Source organism: Trachurus japonicus, chromosome 16 (genome assembly GCF_045865225.1).
Source record: "Trachurus japonicus isolate A0001 chromosome 16, Traja_1.0".
Taxonomy (NCBI): domain Eukaryota; kingdom Metazoa; phylum Chordata; class Actinopteri; order Carangiformes; family Carangidae; genus Trachurus; species Trachurus japonicus.
In genome coordinates this window covers 31,260,245-31,279,351 of record NC_140922.1, presented here as the reverse complement: position 1 = coordinate 31,279,351, position 19,107 = coordinate 31,260,245, and the positions used below count along the sequence as shown (strand labels likewise).

Below are 19,107 nucleotides of genomic sequence, written 5' to 3'. Positions count from 1 at the left end.
TATTTGACTGTGGTGCAATATATAGGCTAAAGGAACTTCACTGAACCAGCAGCTGTTGCAGGGACCAGACTTAACCAACTCTCTGATTGGAGTCCTCATTCGGTTCAGGAAGGAGCCTGTTGCAATCATGGCAGACATCCATGCTATGTTTCATCAAGTGCAGGTACCTGATAAGCATGTTGATTTCCTCAGATTCCTGTGGTGGCCCCAGGGCAACACTGACCAACAACCAGCAGAATATCGCATGAGGGTACATTTGTTTGGAGCTGTATCATCCCCAAGTTGCGCTAATTATGCCTTGAGAAGAACTGCAGAGGATAATGCATCTGATTTCCCCCTGAAGTAATCAGCACAGTCAACCATAATTTTTATGTGGATGACTGCCTAAAGTCCACAGCCTCGGAGGGAGATGCCATGCAACTGGTGAAAGACTTAACTGCAATCTGTCACAAAGGTGGATTCAGTCTTCAAAAATGGGTAACGAACAGCCGGTCTGTGTTGATGTCAATCCCAAGTGACATCAGAGCAACAGAGATGAAAGAACTGGATTTGGACACAGACCAGCTTCCCGTCGAAAGAGCACTCGGACTGAAATGGTGTGTTGAGTCCGATAAGTTCATGTTCAGGACTTCAGTGCAGGAACGGCAGCAGACCAGGAGAGGAATTTTGTCTGTGGTGAGCTCGCTGTATGATCCACTAGGATTTTTGGCTCCTTTCACCATGTCAGCCAAGTTAATGTTGCAGGAGCTCTGTAGAAGAAACCTGATGTGGGATGAACAAATTTCCCCCTCTTTCTCCAAGCAATGGTCTGATTGGCTGAGTGACCTTCAAAAGATGAGTGCATTCACAGTTGAACGCTGCATCAAACCTCATGACCTTGGAACATCTGTGACAGCGCAAATCCATCATTTTTCTGATGCAAGTCAAGTTGGTTATGGTACAGTGTCTTACTTGAGATTGGAAGATGGTGATAAAGTGCATGTGTCATTTCTTGTGGGGAAAGCCAGAGTTGCTCCCCTGAAGCAAATGACCATTCCTCGCCTGGAGCTCACGGCAGCAGTTCTCGCTGTCCGAGTGGATGCCATGCTGCGAAAGGAGCTGCAGTGGCAGCTGAAGAGGTCGATGTTTTGGACTGATAGCACGACCGTCCTCAAGTACATCTCTAGCGAAACTAGACGTTTCCACACCTTCGTTGCCAACAGAGTCTCTGTTATTAGAGAAGCTACAGATGTTGGTCAGTGGAAGTATGTGGGCACGAAGATCAATCCTGCAGACGAAGCGTCACGTGGATTGACAGCTGAGGAACTTCTCACAAATGGAAGATGGATTAAAGGCCCAGAATTCCTGTATTTGTCAGAGAGTGAGTGGCCTGTACCTGACTTTGAGCCAGCTGTGATTCCTGCTGATGACCCGGAGGTCAAAAAAGAACCAGCAGTGTATGCCATCGTTAAGCACTCAGAAGATCCCACAGACTGCCTCATTCACTATTTCTCGTCGTGGAGGAAACTTAAAACATCTGTTGCCTGGTTCCTTGAGCTTAAAAGAGTTCTTTTGCTTTTGAGCCAAAAGAGAAAGGAGTTTAAGGCTGTTGAGAGTGACAAGGAAACAGAAGCTAAAAATTCTGTGGAGCAGAAACTTCAGAGCTTCAAGACCACACTGCGAGGGAGGATTTTGACCCCAGGAAATTATGATGAGGCAGAAAAGGCAATATTTTGTTTTGTCCAGAAGTACAAGTTTGAGAGTGAAATTGCCTCACTGACACGTGGCTTGGATAACATCTCCAAGGACAGCCCACTGTACAAGCTGGATCCAATACTGGAGGACGGCATTCTCAGAGTTGGAGGTCGCCTGCATAAATTGGCATTACCATCAGAAATCAAGCATCCTGTTATCCTGTCAAAAGATCTGCATGTTTCCCAGATTATTCTACGTCATATCCATCAACAGCTAGGACACGCTGGTAGAAACCACATGTTGCACAGGCTTCGACAGAGATATTGGATCATTAATGCCAATTCTGCTGCAAGAAGGACGATTACAGAATGTACAGTGTGCAGACGGTACAGAGGAAAACTTGGAGAGCAGAAGATGGCAGACTTACCGGAGGAGAGAGTCATGCCAGACAAGGCTCCCTTTACAGATGTTGGAGTGGATTATTTTGGCCCCCTGGAGGTCAAAAGAGGAAGAAGCCTTGTGAAAAGGTATGGAGTGCTGTTCACCTGCCTCACCAGTCGTGCAGTGCACCTGGAGGTGGCACACACACTTGATACACACTCTTGTATTAATGCTGTGCGGAGATTTGTTTGCAGAAGAGGTCCTGTGTCAAGCATGAGGTCCGATAATGGCACAAACTTCATTGGAGCCAACAAGGAGTTGAAGCAAAGTCTTGCTGATTTGAATAATGAGAACATTCAAGGTGCTTTGATTCAAGATGGGATTAAATGGAGCTTCAATACACCAGCAGCCCCACATCAAGGTGGTATTTGGGAACGTCTGATTCGTTCAGTAAAGAGCATGCTTTCTTCTGTTGTCAGACAGCAGGTGTTGGATGACGAGGCCCTGCAGACGCTGTTTTGTGAGGTGGAGGCAATACTGAACGACAGACCCATCACAAAGGTTTCTGACGACCCCAATGACCTTGAGGCCCTGACACCCAATCATATTCTGTTGCTAAAAGGAAAAACCTATCTTTCCACCAGGACTCTTTGAGCAGAATGATCTGTACACAAGGAGAAGATGGAGACAAGTACAGTACATTGCAGAACTCTTTTGGAAAAGATGGGTATCTGAGTACTTACTTGTGATGCAGGAAAGACAAAAGTGGACGAGGCCAAGAAGAAACTTCTCTCCAGGAGATATTGTCATCATCGCTGATGCTACAGCTCCCAGAGGATCCTGGATGATGGGCCGAGTTCTGAGTACCAAGTCTGATGCCAAAGGATTGGTTCGTTCTGTGTGCCTTCAAACTAAGACCAGTGTTCTGGAGCGGCCTGTAACGAAGATCTGCCTGCTCCTGGAGGCCACAGTATAGGATCATGGACATTATTCTTTCTTTCTCCCTTACTACTCTGTCCTCTATCTGTTCTTTTTTGTTTACAGCTTTCCAGAAGAAGACAGAAGAATCCCCCCCCCCTTTGTAGAGTTAGGGAGAGATAAATAGAATAGCTCCTTGTAGAAATTAATGTAATTGTGAGTTTATACTTTTCACAATTAGGGGCCGGAGTGTCGGAGCTATTTGTTACTTTTGTATTATTTAATCACTTATTATTTAGTTATTTTTTGTGGTTTAGTTTTGGGGAATACACCTTTAGTTTGTTTATGATATTTAGTATTGATTACGTTTATTTTGGCACTTAACCATGCTTTTACTTTGAAGGTACTGGGTAGCTGGAGCGCACCGGGTGAGTTTACATATAGGGGTTGGCAGTCACAGGTGAGCTAGGCACCTGGGAGGGCAGATGGTTTTTTACCAGGGCAAGAGAGGCGGCAAAGGCCCATTGTTCTTTGTTTGTTTGTTTGCCGATGGAGAATAAACCTAAGAAACTTCATTTTTTGCCTGGACAATGGACTTTGTTTTATCCTGCGTAAATTCACTCCCTAGGTGTCTCAGTGGCCGTTTGATTTGATTTAGTTTCATTATAGTTTTGATAATTTTGAAGTTTTTTGATTATAGACACCAAGGACAAATAGCCACTACAAAGACATTTACGTTTCTCTAACTGACCAGGAGATACAGAGGTGATCCAGCATCACATCAGGCTCACTAAACCTGTAGCGGACCCCTGGTTTCAATAAATGAAGCAGAGAGATTTGAACAGGTGCTTACATTTTATTTACTGCCTTAGCACCATGAAAACTATAGGAAGGAAATACAGAAAAAATAAATACACAAGCCAAACATTTCATTTACAGTTTCCCAACTATAGGTTACACAACCCCTGGAAAACTTTACTGTGCACAATGTTCATGTTCATACTCCAAATACCAGAATCCATCCATGCAATTCATCCCAATTCATGAGAGACATTACAGCTGCTTCGTAGCAGAGGTCACGGCCAGGCAATTTTAGACAAATTCAGACAATTCTGACTAACAAGAGACAGAGTAGGAAAATTCACAACTTCTGACACTAAGAACCAGTGTGTAAGTGTTTGCTCCATAAGAGAAAATCTGATGTTTAAAAATGCCGCTCTTACATTGACTCCAATTGTTCATAATTCAAAATGTTTAAAAAACACACACACACAAAAAAAAACAGTTTTTGAGATAAAAACCTGATATTTACCAAACTTCATTTGCTACAGTAGCATATGTCCCCAATATTTTTGTCAACTTTTTTCAGGAAGATTGAAAATACTGGTGTCAATTGTGCTAAAATTGTGGATGAAGAAAAGTTTTACAGTTTAAAAAAAAAAAAAAACCCACAGTGATGGACTTCTGAGTTTAAGTGCATACAAAGGTTTCTGCAGTATTGAGGCTACATTTTGGTGAAAATTGCAAAACAGTGGCACATATGGTTGGTTGGATGGTCTTGTCTTTGTTTGTTGTAGTGTTTATGATTAACTATGTTGTGCTCTTGCAATTGTACAGCACTTTGGTCGACTGAGGTTGTTTTAAATGTGCTTTATAAATAATAAATTGTGACTTGACTTGACTTGTGACTTGTTGGGAACTTAGGTGAAGATGCAACAGGTGCAGCTCAGTCGCCTCCTCCCTTTTCTACCATCGCTGCCTGGCCACTAGATGGCAGCACAAGGTCATGTACTGACCATAGACTGTAAAAAGTACTGACCGACGTTCAGCAGGAGGAGGGAGGTTCAACAACTTTTTTTCCCCCTTAGTCTATATTTGAATGATGTAACTTGGACAAGATTATAGCTAAAATTAGAACATGTCAGCATTTTGTCTCAATTTATATCAACATTTAAATAACACTGTTGCTTTTGCTGGAAGATAACGTAGTAACCCCAATAGCATTGACTTTTGGGCCACATGTGGCATTTAGCTGGCACCTCTGGCTGAGATGTGATATGGCAAAATGTATGAGGACCAAATCATACCCACATACGCATTGCCATATATTCAAATTTGGAGGGAATTATTCTTCTGGTACACTTATTTAACTGAGGCACTTGGCCCAGATAATAGAATATTCTTTTGGGCCGCATGTGGTATGTGACTGGTAAAATTGGAGGGAATATCTCTTCTGGGGCAGTTCTGTAATAGAAGCACCTGGCCATATGTAACTGACAAAATGGCAAAACACATGAGGTCCACATCATAACCACATTGGTTTTGCCATACCTTCAAAATTGGAGGGAATTTTTCTTCTGGCACAGTTCTGAAATAAGGCACTCTCCCAGATGATAGATGTTAGCTTTTGGGCTACAGTTGGCATGCAACTGGCACAAGTGGCCATGGGTGGAGTTTATTCTGCGACACCCTCCGGACATTTTCATTTTCTCTCACTCAGTTTCTGGACTGGCTGCTGCTTTGGGTAAGTGAATTTTAAACCTTTTACATTTTTGTTGAACTACTGATAATTAATGGCACACACTAGACCTACATCTTTAGAGGAGAAAGCTACAAGTTAGCCGAACAGAACTCGGTTTTAATAAAGCGTGTGTTTGAAGCCCATGGTGGAAAGAGACAGGCTATGACTGTGTTAGCAGCTTTAGCAGCTTTGCTAACCCTACTGCTACTGCTCCTGGGATGAAAAAGCTTGATTTAAGTTACTCCAATGTCTGATTTATTTTATTTTGATTCACCGGAACTTCACACAATGTTTTTTATAAACACGTTAGCGCAAAAATGATTTTAACGGCACTATTTTTTTATTTTATTTTAAATTTAAATTTTTTTTTTTTTTTTTTAAATAACAGGAAAAAAGAAAACGCACGATTAAGTTAACGCTGTGACATTGGAACCTCAGCCGTTGCCGTCTTGTAATGTTACAGAAAAGCTGCATGTTGACTACACTAGAGAACTTGTTCTTATCACCAAACAAGGCTGCTCTCTCTCTGTGACAGCTGATTTTTAAATACCATGAATGGAAAGCATAAGAAACATCCAGATGTTTCTTTTCTTATGTTTCTTATGTTTCTTATCCATTCACTCCTTTTTTGTAAGGTGACCTTGGGTGACCTGAAAGGCGCCTCCAAATAAAATGTATTATTATTATTATTATTATTATTATTATTCATATTGCTGTGATTTCAAGCAAAAAAGAAAACGATGCGATTAATCACGGTTAACTAAGGAAATTTTGAGATTAAACGCGATTTAAAATTTTAATTGTTTGACAGCCCTAACACTACTTTCAAAATGTCCTGTGTTCTCAAGGTGCCGTAGATGAAACCCTGACTGCAGCTGTTTCAGACAAGGAGGTGGAGGTGATGGGAAACTGGGCCTTGGTGTGAAGAGAGACAAAAAATACAAGCTGAAACTGACAGTTAAGACAGACAGTTTTGATGCACAAATTAAACTTTCTTCATTTCTAATATTTCTACACTGTTCTTGTATTTTTGTACAGTATTACTGCAGCCTATTTGATCAGTTTTTTTCTGATTCTGTTTTTATATGGATGTAATTTCTACATGTTCTGTACAGTTCATTGAAGGCAATTTTGAAGTATGAAAAAATACAATTTTAAAGGGAAACTTGTGTGTTTCTTAATTTCTCATATTGATTTTGTGTGATTTAAGTGATCTATATAGGTATCGAACAACTTAATCAGTTCTGCTATTGCACTAAAATTATCATTTTTTAATTTTGGTGCCAGAATTGACCTGTCATTCTCTTCATAGTGTGGGGCAGATGGAAGGTGTGTTATAGATCTGATGAAAAAAAAGTACCAGTTTTATTCCGTCAACCACATGTGGGCCACAATGATTCAACAGAACTGAGCCACACGTATTCTGTATGTGACCCATGAGCCATATAATTATTTGAATTTAGTTTACTCCTGGTAGAAGTCTGGTTTTGTTATGGTTCAGTTTGGGATTATATACCTTAGGGCCAGATGTGGCCCATCATTCACTTCCAAAAGTGGGCCAGATGAAAGGTTTGGTGTATATTAGTTTAGGTTCTGGGTAAAATCTGGATTTTGGTCTGTCAGCCACCTGGGGGCCACATAAGAGCCAGTAGGCTTTACCTGAACACAGCCATACAGGCAGGCCCTATGAAGCCCAGCTATAAGCCATATGTAGTTGGTACAGTTCTGGTAGAGGTCTGGTTATGTTATGGTTAAGCATAGCTTTCATATACTTGGGCCAGATATGGGCCGTCATTCACTTCCGTAAGTGGGCCAGATCTTTGCTGTTTATTTGGGCCACATCCAAGCCAAAGGAACTTTGCTATTAGGGAATGTAGCAAGTCATTTGTCATTAAGGCCAATTTTAGAATATATTTGGCTAGAAATAAATCTAATAAAAAAACACACAAACCAAATTAAATTACTTACTATAACTTCACAAGATTTATTTATTTATTTTTTTTTTTTTTTACAATACCTGGGAAAAAAGCAAATGCACCCCGATACTAAAGTGAAGGTGATTTAGTATCTTTCTGTTCAGCATTTTCAGCCTACTGCATTTATGGATTTTAGTTTAACAAGTTTAAAAAGCAGGTGGAATCAAAATTATTCATTAAACAAACAAAAAAAGCATACCAGTACTTATTATGGAATGTGTATTGTTTTATTTACATTTCTGACTGTTATATCCTATCTTATAGTACTGTAGTAGCCTATTGTCCTGGTCAAACTGGTCTTTTTTATATTGTCAAACTCAAACCTGAAGTAATTGACAGACCATAATTTGTCATACAAGCATAATCAGAGGAGATTGATTCCATTATTTTAGTGATTCCTGTTAACTGTTTCTCACTTGTAATCTTTTTCTTACTGTAGGTCCAATGATGCAGACAAACCAACCTTGGATGTTGAGCTTAGAAAAAGAGGTGCAATGTGAAGGAACGTCCTTTGTGCTTGGGCTTGCTGTAGTCTTCTCCTCCTACTACAACTTTCTTCAACCTTCAGTATCAACATGATGCAATGTGCACGCTGGAATCCATTCAGAGGCAGTGGCGGCTGGTCAATAGAGGGCGCTCGGGCGCCGCCCCCCCTGATGAAAAGTGAATTTTAATGATTATTATTTTTTCCAAAATAATAATTTAAAATTAATATGTTTTTCTTATTGTACCTGCGAATGTGATAGGAATTCTTAAAATCGAGCTGTATATAAAATTAAACCATTATTTAGAGGCTAATTTGCCTACAGGTTCATTTACTGTCTCTGTTATATCTATCGCTCTGTGTCTGGGGCGCTGGAGAAGTCGCCCGAGCAGTGTACCGGCTCAGCCAATCAGTGACTGTTGCTAAGTAAAAAATATACGGAGCAACAGGTAATTTAGCCAATCAGCGTCGTCGGATTTTATGCCTTTGGGGCGCAGAAAATATCAAGAGTACCCGTATGCAGGGACATGGGCGCCGCCATTAGCCCAGATCCATACCGGAAGTCACGACCGGAAGTTGCTCTTCTTCATGTGTATCATTTCTATGTAGATAAAAAAAAATAACTCAGTAACTCAATATAAAATATTGTTTTCCAGCGGATATCTTAGTTACAACATGATTGAGCTATAAAATATTTTTTTGCATGGATCGTTTATTAAGTTATTGAGTTATTTAAAAAACGCTGCTAACGGCTAACGGCTAGCGCCGAACGGCTAACGGCTAGCGGCTAACGGCTAGCGCCGAACGGCTAGCGGCTAACGGCTAACGGCTAGCGCCGCTCCTGCTGACAGCAGACCAGGAGAGAGAGAGAGAAAGAGAGAGAGAAAATAAATGAAATGTCGTTGGTGGGTGCTTTGGTTAGGGTTAGGCAATGAAGAAAGGAGTTGGTTAAGTTTAGTAAAAAGAGCAGGTAGAGGCTAGACAGGCCAGAGAGAGAGGGGGGTTCTTAGAATAACATAGAAATAATATACACGAAGAAGAGCAACTTCCGGTCGTGACTTCCGGTATGGATCAGCTGGGCTAATGGCGGCGCCCATGTCCCTGCACACAGGTCCATCTCGAAAATATCGCCCCAAACCAAACATTTTGGTCTCCCGTGGCAACCAGAAATCGAGGGGGAAATTAACCGAGGAGCTGTCCTCGGTAGCAGGATGGCTACGAAGTTTTCATCAGTTTCAAATTCTGTTTCCCGTATAATTTACTTTTTTTTAAACAGTGAGGACAGATACCACACGGACTGTTACTGGAGTTAGAGACATATTTATCTGAACGGATTACAAAACATGAACTCTCAAGGGACACATGAACGGTGCTGTCAGCTAACGTTAGCCAAGCTAGGCAGAAGTCAGGACTAGCAGCAGAGCTTCACAGCTGGATGAAAAACACAGTTTCACGGTGAGGAAATACAACCAACGGGTGGATAAAACTCTGTGGGCCGGTGGCGGGAGGCTGTTATGATGTGACAGGAGGCCGTAGTGTGTGAGAGGAGCACCGGAGGACCGGAGCACCGTTAACCGGCACGTCAGAGACTGCTCTCTCTTGATGCTCGGAGACAACTTTTGGACTTCATGCTGTTGGTTCGTCCGCGGTGCGTTCACAGCTCGTCCGAGAGCGTTTTTATTAGTTCATCCAGCTTCTGGGACACTGGACTGGACACTGTTATTCCTGAGTGACACCAGGGGAAACTACTCACCTAGGCTGTGACAGGACGTCTGTGATGCGGAGCATCAGGCTGCAGCACTGTTCAATATGTTTACAGGTGTGACCAGTAAGTTACGTTCATAGTTAGACTCGTCATCAAACCTGATAATGCAGCAGTTAAAATCTCACATCAGCAAGGTCAGACCAAACTTAATCACGTTATGCTCCTCATATATAATAGTGTTCCTGTCACACTTTGTCTATAGTTAACATTAATCACTGCTGTAGGTTACATCATACACATGACTTTTAATAACAATATTTTTGTATTAAGAGTATTTGCTAATATATTTCACGTCCACTGTGTGCCACCAGTGAAAGACTACTGTTTGTTCATTGTCATTAACTGTCAAACTGCTGATTTATGAAGGCAAATAAATAATTAATGTTTATCCCTAAAAATGGGTTTGGGGTTCTTTTATCAAGATGGTCACCAAAAACTTCAGGGACGAACAGCCCCACCTAGAATATTTTTCACCAGCCGCCACTGTTCAGAGGTATAGCTTCTTGTTCACATGATATACTGTACCACAGAGCTTGACCTGATTGACTTTTCTTCACACAACACCATTGTCCAATAACCTGTGGTGAAAGCCAATGCAAGCAACTACAAACATAACTACTACCTCTAGTAATATTGTTATGGCCGATACTCCTTCTTTTTAACGGGGTTCAACAATCTGCATCACTACTGAACATGCTCTTATTTGATATGTTGCATTCATAGACAGATATCAGCTGAAAGAAAAATATTTTTGTCTCTCTATATTGTTTTTCAGAAGCTGCATTGACATCAACCCTGAGAGAAAGACAAAAGCAAGGAGTGAGAAGGTACAAAGCAAGAAGAGCGGCAAGATGGTCCAAAAGAAGCCAACATCAGTGAATCCGCATGTCAGCACATTCATCAAGAAGATCAGTGACTTCAAGTGGGACTTTGTTTCTCTCACACACACACACACACACACACACACAGACACACACACTTTACTTACTCGGTGACTAAAACCTCTGTATTTTCTTATTCAAACTATTAGAATTCGAGATGTTTAGAAAAACTATATAGGCTACTGCTGCTGTTCTGCAGCAGGTTTATTAAAACAGTTTGATTTTCCTTTCTCACAAAATAAATTGTCACAGTGAATTACCAAATATCATATGCACTGTAATTTAAATAAAAAATTGTTAATCTTTCAAAAGAACAAAACAAAGAAAATAAAATAGACAGGGAGTTAAGGTTTATTCATGTCTAGTTTTACTTGTGTTGCACTGTTTTTATTTTAATAAATATTTGAAAAGGAACTGCATAATGAATAATGTCCTGCTGTCATTTCTCTATCATTATTATTATTAGTAGCGGTAATATTACAGTAACATTCTGTAATTATCATTGTAGATTCAAAATACTATACAGTAGTTTGCTGTAGAAGCTGCTGCGCTGCCAGTATTATTTACTTATTATTGTTCATATTGTGCTTTGTAACTCGCTCTGTGTTACGTGAATCTAATTGTTTTTTATTTAGTTCTCACGACATTTTCCTCGGCGGATTGAATGAGAAATAAATACCTGTGACTAGAAGAACACCTTGTGTCATGATTGACTGAATGGAAGTTACAGTGAAAGGTGTTAAAACTTCAGTTTGTGAGAGTAATTAGTGCAGAGTGTGAATGTAACCTCTGTCTGCTGAAAAAAGAAAAAGTCCCTCAACACAAAGACAGTATCAGAAAGGTCAAGTCATGTAAATTATATTTCTGTCATTTATTTTATATACACAAATGCTGTTTAGTTTACAACTGTGTCTAAACAGCATCATTGCTGATTTTTTCCACTGTCTTCTCTGGTGCAATCGAAGAGCCCAAGCTGCATCTTTCCACAAGACATGTACAGTCTTTGTTGTGCTTCTCCAACAGCTCCTGGTCTGTGCTAGTCTGCTGTGTGTGGTCGAAAGTCCTGTACGTATGTGGCTGCTCCTGAGTCCCAAAACATTTTCATCTTGTGCATGGATAAACTTTCCATACAAACGATCCAAGCATTGTGAATGGGCTCTATGGAAATGGGCTTCATGTCTGCATGACAGCGGAAAAGATGCACTTTTTTCTCCTTCCTGCTTTGACCTGGACTTCGCAAAATACAAGCTCCCTGGCTCTGAGTTTGCTCGAGAAATCGCTTTAAAGTCACAGAAGAATTCAAAAGAAAAAACAAATCAAATCAGCTCAACTGAGAAACCAGGTACTTTTCTATTTTTCAATTTGCATAGTATGTATATATAAACAATGTTGTACATTATAAAAATAGATCTTTGTAAATTAAATAAAAAACCTAAATCAAACTTTTGTACACCAGAACAAAACCAGAGGAGGAAAAAAAAGTTCTTATTTCTGATTGTGCCAGAAGGGGAGGCCAGGAGCAATCCATCTTTCAGATGCATTGCATTCCCCATCTTCCTTTGAGCCAGAATGAACCTCAATTGAGTCCGATTCAGAACTTCAATAAAAGTCCAATTCACCTGATCAACAGGGCCAGTGTGGCGCCGATTCCTGCAAATCCAGCAACAGCCATGAGTGTGTTCCTCACTGTCGATTCTGGGTCTACTACTCTGAAGAACTGCACAAACCCCTCCTGTAAAACAAGCAAACAGAAACTTTAACATCAGATCAAAGCATTGCCGACAGATGGGATGATGATGATGGTGGTGGTGACAAAGGTCTATGTTCACTGGACACATAAGCTTTTTTTTATTGCACAATGAGGGCAGTTATGCAATCAGTACAGTTTTTTTTTATGTTTGTTCCTCCACCCTGTCATTCAGCCATTACTCAGAGCTCATTAACTTACCCAAGAGTTATTCTTCACCAGCCATTCTCGCTGTTCTGTGAGCAGGTATTTGGAGATTTCCTCCCCCACAGACTCCACACAGTTCTCCCGGCCCGTGTCAATTTGACCCTTTGTTGGCCTTCTGATTGGTCTGCTGTTCCACCAATCAGAGCGCTTCTCCCCATGTCACGTGTTGCGCAACATTCTAAGGTTGGACAACTCTGGAATGAAACCCTATGAAACAAGATAGGTAGACAGCAACTTTTGGGCAAAAACTACTTTATAATTTTTCAATATGGTTAAAATGTGCCTGGGGTTCCTGCAATAGCGACTCACAATATCTGGAACGTATTGGAGTCATTTTTATCCCATTCCCTAAACACAAGACATCAATAAACATACTTAGCCTAACATATAATATTACTTTAAGCTTCTGTTACGTATTTAATTGAGCTTAATAATAGGGTTTGGGGGTGGTCCACTAGGGGGAGCTGTAGGCATAGGTCAGGGGTTAACTGCAAAGTTTTGTTTGTTGTTGTTGTGTGCAGTCCTCATGAGAAGTGAGCCCGTTTTCCCTGGCTGTACTGTGCTAAGTGCTAAGCTCATTCATTCTCTAGTCCACTCTCTGGTCGTGTTCTTTAACAGAGAAGACCTAACACCTTCAAAGTTATCTAGCAAACGTAACATTACCGCCACTAATGTCTTTTTAACGTTGTGAAGTTTTACGAGGAGAAACGGGAGATCGGCGGAGATTAGCTTGTAGCTAACGTTAGCTAGCGCCGTTAGCTACTAGCTAGTGAGTGACCAAAACAATGATTTTCCCCCATTTTTCGGAAAAGTCGGGTAATGCCCGTTCAATCGCTCTTTAGCCACGTCTGTCTTCTATCACCGACACCATTTTTCTGATATGTAAGTTAATTCAAATTTCCCTTACTAGCAATTTAAATCTTCCTAATTTTCAATGGTTTCCAATGGGAGTTAACCCTTCCGTGACCATTGTTTGTCCAACCTAGCAACAGTAACCGTGGGGGGCGGGGCCTTGACAAAGGGTCAATTCAGAACTTCAATAAAAGTCCAATTCACCTGACCAACGGGGCCAGTGCTGCACTGACGGCCATGAGTCTGTCCTTCACTCGAAAGAACTCCACAAAGCCCTCCTGTAAACAAACAAAAAACAAACATCAGATGAGTTCAGATAGATAGTAGGCTATGAAATGATGATGACGGTGATAAAGATCTGTGTTCACTGGACACAGCCTAAAGCGATAGTTCAGCTTTTTTGAAGTGGGGTTGTATGAGGTACCTTTGAAAAAAGCATTGCCCCCCCACACACACAGTCCGGAAAATACGGTACTTAATGGCCATTTGTAGCTCATGCAACCCCACCTCAAAAAAGATGAACTATCCTTTGCAATCAGAACAGTTTTTTTATGTTTGTTCCTCCACCCTGTCATTCAGCCATTACTTAGAGCTCATTAAGTTACCCAAGAGTTATTCTTCACCAGCCATTCTCGCTGTTCTGTGAGCAGGTATTTGGAGATTTCCTCCCCCACAGACTCCACACAGTTCTCCCGGCCCGTGTCTTTCAAGTGCTGACACACCACCGCCCCGAAGGCCACCAGGCTGGCGATGCGGCCCCAGTTTGTGGTCCCGTCCCCGAACAGGCTCTTGGCTACGGAGCCCACAAACCTCACATCATCGCCTCTGTTGTCCAGTGACAGCTTCTTGACCATACCTGGGAAAAATAGAATAAAAAAGCCTGTCAGAAATCTATCTCTCTCCTTATGTAAGCATCAAAAAGTGACAATATGGCGACTTTACAGAGCAGCACACTTAGCTTAGCAATAACAATTTAAAAACAGTTATGTTAGCCTACAAAAACATGTTTCACAGGTTTTTAATTTGCTCCGAGAATATGAGGTAAAACCAAAGTTGAAACAGATGCAAAATAATCATTAGTTGCAGCCCTAGAAGTGTCTGCTCGGAGCACACCTGCTGACAGATGTGCAGATGTGTGACAGTTTCCTCATCACTAAACCTCAAGTCTCTCCAACATACACAGGCATATGTATGTCGTCTGTGTTTTTCCACTCTTCAATTGTCTCGTTCAAGTTTTTGCTGGTAGGCAAACATGAAATCTGGTGCACACCCAGTGTTTTCCTTGCTCTGCATATACATGACTGTTACATGAAAATATCTCAAAGGAATTTTACTTGGTTATTTGTCTAGGAAGACGTTTCACCTCTCATCCAAGAGGTTTCATCAGTTCATGTAAGGTCAAGTCATGTCAATTATATTTCTCTTATTTATTTGTTATATACAAATGCTGTGTAGTTTACAACTGTGTCTAAACTGCAGCACTGATTGTTTCACTCTTCTCTGGTGCAATCTGGTGGGACTGGTCCTAGCCTGGTCAGATGCGAGCATGAACAAGCATTTTGTTTTCCCCCTTTATCTGACCTATCATACTCATTTCAAAGAGATGGACTGATTTTCATAGTGTTTATTTGTGTTCCAAAACTAACTTTTTCACAATTCTCCCTCTGCTCTCTAATGTGCATAATGGACCAGCACCAGAATCCATTGTTTGCCTATTATATTGTTCAAATCGACCGCTCTCCCTCCGCCTATGTCACTTCCAATTAAGTGTTTTTCTATGCGGAAGTAAAATTTTCTCACAAAAACGCCTCAATAATGTATTTATAAATATCATTTTAAGAAAAACTTGTTCCTACATTATTTTTCTCAGCATTGGTTTGTTTGTATGAGTAGTTATCTGCGTTAGATAAATAAGAGCCAGTAGTTGTAGCAATATGAGTTCAAGGCCCACTACTAGCCTCATGTCTCTTTGTAATAAACTCTAACATTTACCGTTGTATACGGATCTGTGTTTATCCATCACTTCGTTCACCACTTTCTTCATCGTTTGCAGTGCTTTGTGTTCAGTCCCCCGCGTCACCGACCACCCAGTAAAGTGAATCATGGTCTGGCTCATGAGCTGCCTCGTACCGGCCTCCACCATCTGATCCACTTCATCGTCATCGGTTTCGTCGTCCGACTGGAAATCTGGAGTCCACGGCAAAGAATGACTGTTCTTCTTGACCATACCTGGAAAAATAAAAAATATGATGTAATATACAACCCTCTTTCAGAAACAGATCTCCCTGTCTATACATCAAAGGTGACAATATGAACAATAGTGACAATATGGTGACGTGTCTGGTATGTGGCATATATGTAAACTAGAAAGCATTTCCTTGCAGAGCAGCACCGTCTGATGGACCAAAGTGATGATACTATACATTAAAAATGGAGTTTTAGACCTCTGAGCAAAAAAAGACAACTTTGAGGCACAGTGCACATCATGTTCTAGCTCATTTCTCTAGTTTAAAACGCCAATATTAACGGCAACACTCCTCTCTCCTCTCCTCTCTTTTTCTCCGCTGTCTGCGTGCACGTGTGTGTGTTGTGAGCAGTGATGGGAATAACGGCGTTAAAATAAACGGCGTTACTAACGGCGTTATTTTTTTCAGTAACGAGTAATCTAACTAATTACTATTTCCACCGTTACAGCGCCGTTACCGTTACCGACAATTAAACGAGGCGCGTTACAAACTACTCAGTGAAGCCGTTGTCCTCCGACTTGGCTCATCTCAGACACAGAAGCTGCTAAACTGTTGTTGTTTTTTCCTCCTCTCCTTTGGTGAGGGGAGGGGGGAGGAGGGAGGGAGGGACGAGACAACCGCATAAGTGATGATGATTGGTTGAGGCAGAGTAAGGTTTCATGCTAAGCCAATCAGAGGCAGTGTTCAGTTTGTACACAAACCACACACGCACGCAGTTTAGCCTCACACACACGGACTAGCAGAGGGAAGCTGCCGAGATCGGAGGGAAAGTGGAAACAGACACTACTTTAATCTCCCTGAGGTAAAAGACAAGAACATGTGAGGTGTAGCTACATTATGTCCCGGAGCGAAGTGTTTGTCCTGAGCTTCTGCTCACCTGACTCTGTGCAGCTTCTTCATTAAATCCAAACAGTCCGACACAGCGACGCACTGCTGCTCCTCTTCGACTCTAAAGTCTCTGTAGCTCATCAGCTGGAACTCTTCCAGAGCAGCTACAGCAGCGTTGTGACCTCAACCATGGTTGGTGAGAGCAGAAATGTTGTTGTCGTAGTGAAAATGGGCGGGCTCGTGAAGACGCGAATTTACACAAAGTCAAAACGAGCGATAAATCGCATTTCTCGCGTATCTCGCGTTTGGTCGCGCGTATAAACTCGAGCGAAAAAAAAGCGTTCCTCGTGTTTGGTGGGAAGCCCCTTGTGGGTCTTCCCACAAGGGAAGCCCCTTGTGGGTCTTCCCACCAAACACGATGAAAAGGACGAAGACGCGAAGGTCCCGTCGCCATAAAAGAATCGGGTGTATTGCGTCGCAAAAAAAAAAAGTCGCGTCTACCGCGTCTCGCGCCTAATCGCGTCTTTGCGTCACGGCCTTTTACACCGCGGACGTAACGAATAAACGGTGACGGTGTGAACGAACAACACAGAACAGGACCAGACGTGGCGTTGTTTCCTCTTTTCACCTACAGCTCCACTCTCACTTACTTACACTAACTACTGTTATTGTTGAGGCCAGATAATTGTGGGATTTGTAGTTTTTGACCAATCACAGGTTGTGCTCTTTCTTTTTTGTGATTTTCCCGGTTTACACGTCATGTTTTTTTTTTTTAGGGGCAAATGCGAGACTAAAATTATTTAAGACTTGAACACAATAATTCAACAAATTTAAGACATTTTAAGACCTAAAATTTAGATTTTCAAATTTTAGACTTTTTAAGACCCCGCGGATACCCTGTTATTTCATATAAAAGTTTAAGTGCATACATATTTTATGATGCTGTGTATTATATATTATATATTTAAGACCATCTTTGAATTTTCTAATAAATGTAATACTTTTTAAGGCCTTAATTTTAGATACATGAATTTAAGACTTTTTAAGGATCCGCGGATACCCTGAGAAGTTGTGCGCTCGCAGCAGGACAGATAATCAGATGGATAATCGGTAAAGTTAATAATTTCACTTAATGTGGCCATGAATAAATTAATTTCGATGTTTCCTGTTATTGTTGCCCAAACGCAAATCTTGAATAGGTCTCCACTGTTTTCACATTTAAAAAGGTCTTTGTTGTCTTTGTACAGAGACAATATGAGATTTGCTTGTAGCCACAGCACTTAAAAAACCCACTGTAACCTATTTTCATAGGCACACCAGCCTCGCTTTCAATAAAACACACACTCACATTCTATAATTGCGATCAGTGAAATATATGAAAACAATAAAATACAATTTAAAAATGCCCTTGGAAAGAAAAAGTAACGCAATAGTTACTTTCCCTGGTAACTAGTTGCTATTATAGTGAAGTAGTGGAGTTACTAACTCAGTTACTTTTTAGGAGAAGTAATTAGTAACTATAACTAATTACTTTTTAAAAGTAACGTTCCCAACACTGGTTGTGAGAGAGGAGGGAGGGGGGAGGGGGGAGCCCCGCCCGTCAGAGGAGAGGAGATGCATTGTTATGAATGTAGCTAATGAAACCAACACATTAGACGCTGAAATTGCACAACTCTGAGTTAGCTTTTCATTTAATTAAAAAAACAAACAAAGGTTCAATACAGCAGCAGTGCCTCCCAGCTTATTATTGTTCCATTGTTTTATTTTTATTATAATCAAAAATAAAACAATGGAACAATAATAAGCTGGGAGGCACTGCTGCTGTAGGCCTATTGAATATGATGTCATATTCAATATTTTCCTGGGTATTGGCATTGAGTTGTTTGTGACACTCCTACAACTCTGTGAAGACATAGGCTATTCTACCACAACAAACACCACAACAGCCAGAAACAACTAAAATGCAGGATATGTGTAAAATGTCCTTGTACAAATTGAAGAGAGAAATTAAAATGTATGGGAAAAAGACTCAGGGGGTAGGCTACGCAAGACAAAAAAGACAACATTTAGGCTACATACCGTTGTATGCGTATCTGTGTTTATCCAACACGTCGTTGACAACTCTCTTCATGGTTTGTAGTGCTTTGTGTTCCGTCCTCCTCGACACAGACCGCCCGGTAAAGTGAATCATGGCCTGGCTCATGAGCTGCCTCGTATCGGCCTCTAGCGCTTCGTCTCCGCTGTGGGACACGTCGCTGTCGCTGTCGGTCTCCATCTGCGGAGTACACGGCAGAGAACCGTCGTCCACGTGACGTGGGAACTGCCCATTGGTTCGACCTCCCGTTACTCCGACAAAATCAACCACAAGTCGGACCAATAGGAGGTCGAACCAGTGGGTGGTCCCGTTAGTTCGAACTGTCATCGCTACTTTGTGACAAGCTCTTCCATTGATAGGAGCATGCAGCTGTCTCTCTCTCTCTCTCTCTCTCTTTACGCACATCACACACATACACGCGCGGCCCAGAATATCACCATATTCAGTCAGAGAGCCAGATCATGTCAGATCGCACACAACCATCATAAATGCTGATCAAGATGTGTAAACTGATAATCAAAGCCCCCCCTCC

General features: G+C 41.4%; 1 protein-coding gene across 2 annotated transcripts; it reads right to left on the bottom strand.

The window, feature by feature from the left end:
• Positions 1 to 11,447: 11,447 nt before the first annotated feature.
• On the bottom strand, positions 11,448 to 18,784 carry LOC146972654 (induced myeloid leukemia cell differentiation protein Mcl-1 homolog). Of its 2 annotated transcripts, XM_085803057.1 has the most exons (3): positions 18,560 to 18,784; positions 14,012 to 14,262; positions 11,448 to 12,332 (listed from the first exon to the last, which is right to left on the bottom strand). In XM_085803057.1, the coding sequence occupies exons 1-3, from the start codon at positions 18,753 to 18,755 to the stop codon at positions 12,216 to 12,218; spliced, it is 564 nt and encodes a 187-aa protein (XP_085659183.1). In that variant the 5' UTR covers positions 18,756 to 18,784; the 3' UTR covers positions 11,448 to 12,215. The 2 variants fall into 2 exon arrangements, 1 of the variants encoding a protein (XP_085659183.1); XR_015037897.1 differs by lacking the exons at positions 14,012 to 14,262; positions 18,560 to 18,784 and adding an exon at positions 12,549 to 12,647.
• Between the last annotated feature and the right edge of the window lie 323 nt (positions 18,785 to 19,107).

What these genes read in the sequence shown, in the direction of transcription:
- LOC146972654 (XM_085803057.1), bottom strand. Translation starts at nt 18,755, where the DNA reads ATGGAGACCGACAGCGACAGCGACGTGTCCCACAGCGGAGACGAAGCG. An exon ending in ACACAGATACGCATACAACG is followed by an intron (nt 14,263 to 18,559) that starts GTATGTAGCCTA and finishes TATTTTTCCCAG; the next exon opens with GTATGGTCAAGAAGCTGTCA. An exon ending in TGGTGAAGAATAACTCTTGG is followed by an intron (nt 12,333 to 14,011) that starts GTAACTTAATGA and finishes CTTGTTTTACAG; the next exon opens with GAGGGGTTTGTGCAGTTCTT.